This window comes from Vigna umbellata, chromosome 1, assembly GCF_029865625.1.
Source record: "Vigna umbellata cultivar VRB3 chromosome 1, Vumbellata_1.0, whole genome shotgun sequence".
NCBI classification, from domain to species: domain Eukaryota; kingdom Viridiplantae; phylum Streptophyta; class Magnoliopsida; order Fabales; family Fabaceae; genus Vigna; species Vigna umbellata.
This window is the reverse complement of record NC_142165.1, coordinates 97,928,275-97,936,055: the sequence shown is the minus strand read 5'-3', so window position 1 is coordinate 97,936,055 and position 7,781 is coordinate 97,928,275. Positions and strand designations below refer to the sequence as shown.

General features: G+C 38.4%; 1 protein-coding gene, 1 long non-coding RNA gene and 1 other non-coding gene across 3 annotated transcripts; 2 read left to right on the top strand and 1 right to left on the bottom strand.

Moving 5' to 3' along the window:
• The first annotated feature begins 13 nt into the window (after positions 1 to 13).
• LOC148206948 (uncharacterized) lies at positions 14 to 3,820 on the top strand. Its single transcript, XM_088109194.1, has 2 exons — positions 14 to 2,758; positions 3,728 to 3,820. Exons 1-2 carry the CDS (start codon positions 14 to 16, stop codon positions 3,818 to 3,820), a joined length of 2,838 nt encoding a protein of 945 aa, XP_087965320.1.
• LOC148206949 (small nucleolar RNA R71) lies at positions 548 to 654 on the bottom strand. The gene has a single exon (XR_015783968.1). It is a non-coding gene; the product is annotated as a small nucleolar RNA R71 (small nucleolar RNA).
• A 958-nt stretch (positions 3,821 to 4,778) lies between the features above and the next one.
• Positions 4,779 to 7,545, top strand: LOC148206947 (uncharacterized). The gene is made up of 3 exons (XR_015786646.1): positions 4,779 to 4,940; positions 5,218 to 5,302; positions 7,120 to 7,545. It is a non-coding gene; the product is annotated as an uncharacterized LOC148206947 (long non-coding RNA).
• Positions 7,546 to 7,781: the final 236 nt, after the last annotated feature.

Below are 7,781 nucleotides of genomic sequence, written 5' to 3'. Positions count from 1 at the left end.
CTTTAAGTTGTTTATGCGAGGTACTGTTGCTCCGGAAGATCTACTTTTTGATTCAGAAATTGAACGCACAGCACGAAGCAACAGAAGTAGTGCAAGAAGAAGAAAGCGAGAAAGAAGAAAGGAACAGAGACGAATTGAGCAAGAAGAGGAGACATCAACAATGGCAGAAGAAAAAAATCCTAGAAAGACTATACGTGATTATTCTATGCCAGATCCTAATGGTTATCAAGGAAGCATTGTGAGACCTCCTATTCAAGCCAATAATTTTGAAATCAAGCCTGCCTTGTTACAAGTCATTCAACAGAATCAATTTGGAGGTGCAGTTTCAGAAGATCCTAATTCTCACCTGGAGAATTTTCTGGCAATCTGTGATACTTTGAAGTATAATGGAGTTTCAGATGATGCAATTCGTTTGAGGCTTTTTCCGTTTTCACTACGGGATAAGGCTAAAAGCTGGCTTCAATCACTACCTCAAGGAAGTATTTCTACATGGGAGGATATGGCTACAAAATTTGTAATCAAATACTTCCCTCCTTCCAAATCAGCGAAAATGAGGAATGAGATCACCTCCTTCGTGCAGCAAGACAATGAATCCTTATATGAGGCATGGGAAAGATATAAGGAACTAATGAGGAAGTGTCCACATCATGCTTTACCTGAATGGTTGCAAGTGCAGACTTTCTATAATGGTCTTTCACCCACTTATAAGACAATGTTGGATGCAGCAAGTGGAGGATCATTCATTTTGAAAACACCAGAGGAAGCTTTGGAGACTTTAGAATTAATGGCAAACAACACAGTGAATATGCAGTTTGACCGTCAAAATAGAAAAGCTGGTGTGTTGGAGGTTAATACATTGGATGCTATCTTAGCCCAAAACAAGTTGTTAACACAGCAGATTACAGATTTGACTCAGAAGATGGGAAATATGCAAGCGAATAATGTGAATACTAGATCTCCAGGGTGTGATTTTTGTGGAGGAATGCATCAAAATGGTGAATGTCAGGCCACTCACCAAGAGGTACAAGTAAATGCAGTGGGACAACAACAAAATCAATTTTCTACCAACTTTAATGCAAATTGGAGGCCCCAACAACCTAGACCTTGGAGTAATCCAATCCAATCTAACCTGCCAAGGCCTCCATATCAATATCAAGCTCAACCAAGCAATCAAGGGAACAAGATGTCTACGTTGGAAAGTGCATTAGAGAAGTTAACAATGCAAACTTCTACCTTTGTGGACCAGACTTCAAATTTCATGAATGAGACAAGGACTAATTTCAAGAACCAGGAAGCTTCAATCAGAAATTTGGAGAACCAGATTGGACAGCTTTCAAGACAACTCTCAGAGAGATCTCCTGGTACATTCCCTAGTGACACAATACCAAACCCAAGGGAACAATGCAAGGCAATTCAATTGAGGAGTGGAAGAGTGTTAGAGAATGAAAAAAGGAGTGAGATGGAGAGAGAGAAAAAGAAAAGAGTTGATGAAATAGTAGAAGAGAGTGCTGAAAAAGAAATTGAGAGAAAATGTGAGGAGAAGGACGAGGGAGAAAAAAATCAAGAGAGTGAGAAAAAGATGCGTGAGTATGTCCCTACAATTCCATTCCCTCAAAGGTTGAAGAAGCAAGAACAAGCCAAGCAATTTGCAAGATTTCTTGATGTTTTTAAGAAGCTCCACATTAATATTCCATTTGCCGAAGCATTAGAGCAAATGCCAAGTTATGCTAAATTCATGAAAGACTTGCTGTTAAAGAAAAGGAAGCTTCAAGAAGATGAAACAATTATGCTCACAGAGGAGTGCAGTGCAATAATTCAACAAAAATTGCCTCCAAAGTTGAAAGACCCAGGAAGCTTTGTCATTCCATGTGAGATTGGAAACATAACTGTGGGTAAAGCATTATGTGACCTTGGAGCAAGTATCAATTTGATGCCTTTGTCCATTTTTAAAAGGCTGGGTATTGGTGAAGTAAAGCCCACTATGATAACTTTACAATTGGCAGACCGATCAATGACTTATCCTTATGGAATTGTGGAAGATGTTCTAGTGAAGGTGGATAAATTCTATTTCCCAGCTGATTTTGTGGTTCTTGACATGGAAGAAGATGCTAAAGTCCCAATTATATTGGGAAGACCATTCTTAGCAACAGGAAGAGCATTGATAGATGTAGAACAAGGGCAATTGATGTTAAGAGTGGCAGATGAAAAAGTCACATTTTCTATGACTGAAGCAGTGAAGCACAAACTTGACAGAGAGGACTGTTTCAAAGCTGAAATACTTGAGTCTCTTGTGTTGAAGGAGATAAATTTCCATGTAAAGCAGAATCCATTAGAGAGAACTCTACTGTCAGGAATGGAAGCAAAGGAGTTGAAAAGAGAAATTAATGAAGAGGTGGTGAAGTGTGCTCATCAATTGGAAGTGCTGGAGCCAATATTCAATTCCACTAGAGGAATAGAAGATTTACACAAGAGTGAAGATGGAGGACCAGTGTCTCATTCATGGCATCACAGTGTGCCGATGAAACTGAATTTCCTTGATTTATTCTTCAAAAAAAAAAAAAAAAAAAAAAAAAAAAAAAAAAAGCGGTTGACACTAATGCTCATATCCAGCAGTCCCTTACTGAACTCGAAGCACAACAACTCCTACATTATCAGGAGTTCATCCAATTTAGGGACAATCAAATTCTTCATCAGCCGAAGGAGGAACAACTCTTACAAGAAGTTCTCACCAAGCTCAACTCTAGTCATCATTAATCTTGTGAGTTCTAACCCCCTGTATTTTTTTTTTTTACTTTCCATACATTGGGGACCATGTAAATATTTTGTATGCATGACATCTTACATTGTATCTTACATTGTTCGCATTTGCATGTTGCATCTAATGTTTCACTGCAAATGTATCATCTTAGCTCTGAGTTCTATGTTCTAAACAATGATATTTTCTAAGCACATTGTGAATAGATTTCTGATTGCTTGTTGGGAAACTTCACACACTACACAGTGTGATTTGACACTAAGATACTAATGGAAGATAATATTTGGGGAAAAGATAGAAAATATTTTCTGTTAGGTTTCTATGGTGACACTCACTGCACTTGGTTACTGGAGAATTGTCTGTCAAAGTTTATATATATATAACAAAAAAAAAAAAAAACAAAAACAAAAACAAAACAATAAATTGAGGGAATAAATTGACACCCCTTTGAGACTATATGTTACTGGGGAAGAGACACTCCTTTGAGACTGAGTGTGGCAAGTGGAAGATCCATGCTTAGTTGACAGGTAAGTGTTTTCTAAGTGAGGAACTTAATAGAAAATCTTTTTCAGGACACTTCAATGTCAAATATTATCTGCCTTAATGTCTTGTGTGATACCTCAATTCAGTAATTGCACTTAAGGTCCCAATAAGTTAGTCATTATGCTTGAAATTTTGTGAAGTATGGGCTGGAGGAATATCATTGTTTGAACTGAACTTGAAAAGAGATGGTATGTTTCCATTTAGGTTTTATATCATTCTGTGTGCATAATCATTCTGTGTTAGTTGAATTTTCTTTGCTTGAGGACAAGCAAACGTTTAAGCATGGGGTATTTTGATGTGTGAGTAAATGTAATTGCATTCATGTCTTAGTTTAGGTCATTTGCATGCATAATTGCATTCATTGAAGGATTTAGTCATGGCTTATCTTTGTTTCGGATCATACATTGGCATTTTGTGTTTTTATTGTAGATTGATGATTCTAAGTGCCAAAATCACAATTTGGGAAGAATTGATGTACAAGATACCAAGATGAATCCAGAAAGTTCAACAACTGTGCTGTGAAAGTTTCCACAACCTGTGGAGTAATCTGTGGATTCACGTAAGAAAACATAATTAAAGCAGAGAAGAACACAGGCAGAGTGGGGAATTTTCCATGGGCTGTGAAAGTTTCCAGGAGCAGTTATTGAGCAGTTAGTGATCTCTTTTATGACTGATTTAAAGAGATTAAATTAAAGGAAAACCACTCTCCTAAAAAGGAGGAAATTGTGGAAATGATGGGAGAGAGGGAAAACACGTGGGAGGGGGAGACAAAAAGGATTCACGTACAACAAAGCTTTCTTCTGGATCTTGGTCTTCTTCTGTAGTTTTTTTCAGACTTTTGCTTTAGGACTTCTCTTACATTATGCAGAACTAAATTTCCTTTTGTTAGTGGATTGATGTAGTACTTTAGATTATATTTTCTGAACCTTTTTCAATTGATGTTAAGTTCATTATAATTATCCCAGTGTTCTATTTATGTTTTAATGTCTATTCTATGAGCAGTTTCACAGTTGGGAGATTGGGAATTGCTTGCGTTTATAAATAGAACAGATTAGATGCTGTCACAATTGGGAAATTGGGCAGGACTAGTTAGTTTGAATTGAGATATGATTGTTCTTCATGATCTTGTTGAATTTGTAATTGGCCTAAGGGATTGGGGATTCAAATTCAAGGGATACGTTTGCCTACTAAGGGATTAGGGGTAAACAAGCTCTAAATAAACTCAAGTGGATAATTATAATTTACACATCGATTGAAAAGGGGAGGAAATTATATGAAAAGGTATGAAATCAATTCTCTAACATTGTTTATACTATTTGAATTTCCATCACTTGTTTATGTTCATCATTCTACTTGACAATCTTTGTTGCTCAAAATTAAGTAAATTAGTAAACTAGTACTCAACTCATTCAATCCTTGAGGACGATATTTTGTTACTACAATTACGATTGGTACACTTGCCAAACGTACATCAGTTAAAAAGGGAAGCTATGGGTCTGCTGGGAGGGGAAAGGATTGCTGCCAAATTTTTGTGAGAGAGGAGAAGTTCTTGCTGAAAGTTCTGGGAAAGAGGAGAAGTGGAGAACTTTTGAAGTTTTGGAGGAGATAGACTCAAAGAATTCACAAAGGAAGTCTTCAAGAGGTAAGGAGTGCTAGAATTTTCGTTTTGATTAGTTAATCTCACTGTTTTTGTAGAAATCCAAAAGCTTTAAAGTTAAAAATGGAGGTTTTTCTGGTTTTCTGGAAAACCTATGATTCTGCAGAATCTGCAGAATCGCGTTCGTCCAATTTGGTTTCAAATTGGACGTTCGTCCAAATTGAGACGAATTGAACGTTCGTCCACTTTGTTTTGAACGTTCGTTTTTCCTTAGCCTGACGAGCGTTCGCTTATGCGTTGCTCATGCGTTCATCCATTGTAGCTTGGTTTGGACGAGCGTTGACGAGCGGGGGATTTATAGTGGAAAGGTGTAATTGTGTGCGTCTGCGAACGTTCGTCATTTCCGGGTAAGGGAAGCTTATTTAATTTAACTGGTTTGATGTATGCTATTTGCACGTTCGTTATTTTACTGCATAAAAGTAATGCGTGATGTATGAATGGTATGAACGTTCGTTATTTGGCTGTATGGGTATGATGTATTATGTTTACTCTGACTAGTATGCATGAACGTTCGTTGATGTGGTGAAATGAAATAAATGAATGTTTGATGATATGGATTTGATGAGGACTGTGAAATATACCATGACATGAATGAATGAAACTATGAAACTGTATGATGAGAAATGAACTGGAACATAACTGGATTTGAAAATGATCTTCCCATGAGTATGTACGTTCGTACTGAACGGTCATTGACCGTTCGGTTTTTCTTAGTAATATGGTTGAAATCTCAATTCTCCCATTTGAATGAAAATCTTGTTGAGAACGAGCGTCCTTTTGTAAAAATGATGTGCTTGAGCGTTCGGCCAAGCACTGTTTGTATTTGAGTGTCCTTTGATAAATTTCTACCCTTTTCATTTCCACAATTTGATACGTTCGTTACTGAGACGGTCACTGACCGTTCGGTTTTCTTGGCAAACATAATGAAAAATAGGATTCTGTCATCTGGGTAGAATCCTGGTCGAGGACGAACGTCCTCATACTAAAATGCTTTGCTCTTAGCGTTCGGCAAAGCACTGTTACTTCAAGTTACTTAACGTTCGGTCTCACTCCTGACGTTCGTACTGGGAAGCGTTCGATATCACACTGAACGTACGCTCTTATTGACGCTCGGTCTTATACTGAGCGTTCGCTATAAATGAAGCTCGGTCTTACACTGAGCGCTCGCTCTAAATTGTGTTCGGTCTATACCGAGCGTTCGTCCTAATTGCCCCGATTTGAAACGAGCGTTCGTCATAAAATGGGGTTCAGTCTTATACTGAGCGCTCGCTCTGAATGGTGTTCGGTTTAATTGAAATAGCGTACGTCCAACTTCTGATTTGCCACGTTCGGTCATTTATTTAAAATTCACGAGCGTCAGTTCATTAACTGATTCTCAAGGTAATAACGTTCGTCCAATGAACAGTATAATATGTATTCCCGTACGTCATTGAAATTCTGTCGTTCGTACTTTGATTCGAACGAGTGTCGTTTTGGGTCTCGCTGACAGCGTTCGTCCTCGGCCTTATTGGGGACAGAACGTTCGTTTTTTTTTAGTCTACAAAGAAATGATGAAAATAAATATGAAATTATAAAGGTTGAGAATATATGATATGAAAGCAAATTGTGACTTTTGAACGAGCGTTCCAGTTAGGGACGACTCATTGATGAATAGTAATTTTGGAAAGTATACGAGATGAAATGAAAATATGATTATTGAACGAGCGTTCCAGGTAGGAATGACTCAGATAAATGTTGAAATTCGTAAAGTATGACTGTGGGAAGTTAATGCTGGCTGTTCAATCCTGATATTCCGTGAGTGATCGTCCTCAAGTAGAGGCGCACGTCATGCGTGGGAATGGCAGGAGGTCGTCGTCCTTAGAGGTACTTTGGACGGACGTACTAACCTCGGGTGGCAGCTGATGAGAATGCCAGTTACAACACCACCCGGGTGCACGAACGCCTGTAACTACGCAGAATTCATACAGTCCGGACAGTCAGTCGTGTCGAGTTTTATTTTGTGCATGCGTTATAATGTCTTGATGTGTGATAAATTATGTAATGAATTGTATGACTGATGCATGAGTTAAATTAAGTAAGCTTACCCTTTCGTTTCCTTGTGTTGTCTATTGTCCTTGTACGTCCGTCTTGTCATTGCAATGATCATCCGTGTGGATGTGAGCAGAGGGAGACGAGCGTTTGGAAGAGGCGCTGAATGAAGAGAACCTGGTTGATGTCGAAGTGAAGACCGAGCAGTGAGGCGCTCGGCCAGTTATGTAGCCAGTATTAGAGTGGTCGTTCGACCATCTTGTCTTGTTATTTTATTCCGATAGACCGTTCGGTATTTGTGCTGTGTAAACCATTCGGTCAAGTTTCGTGTACGTTCGGCTTTTTCATTTGTAACTCTGAAGACGTGCGGCTTTGCACGTCTGTTTTGTTATTATTGTAAGACTGTACTCAAGGACGTTCGTCCTTGAGCGTTGTTTTGTTTTAGTTGGAAAACTGTACTGAAATATTATTAAATGTGATTTTCTGATTTTATGGTTTATGCTGTATTTTTGGGATGTCACATTAGTGGTATCAGAGCAGTTTTGTTCTTTTAAGGACACTGTAGGTTATGAGTACACTGTGTTTTTGCTGTGTGCTTAAATTGCGTTTAATGAGTTATTTTCGACTCTTTGAACAGGACTAACGTTCGTTCTTTTCTTCGTTCCAAAGAGTCAATGGCACCTAGACTTCCTCCTCCTCCACCACAGACCAATGAACATGATGTGCCCAACAACACCAGATTGTTGGAATCGGTGATCGAAAGGCTACAAGAGCAGAATGCTGTTCTGATGCAGCAAA

Bases quoted from the DNA above. Each gene is read 5' to 3' on its own strand.
- LOC148206948 (XM_088109194.1), top strand. From the start codon at position 14: ATGCGAGGTACTGTTGCTCCGGAAGATCTACTTTTTGATTCAGAAATT. The intron at 2,759-3,727 runs GTGAGTTCTAAC...TTTTTATTGTAG, and splicing joins CTCTAGTCATCATTAATCTT to ATTGATGATTCTAAGTGCCA.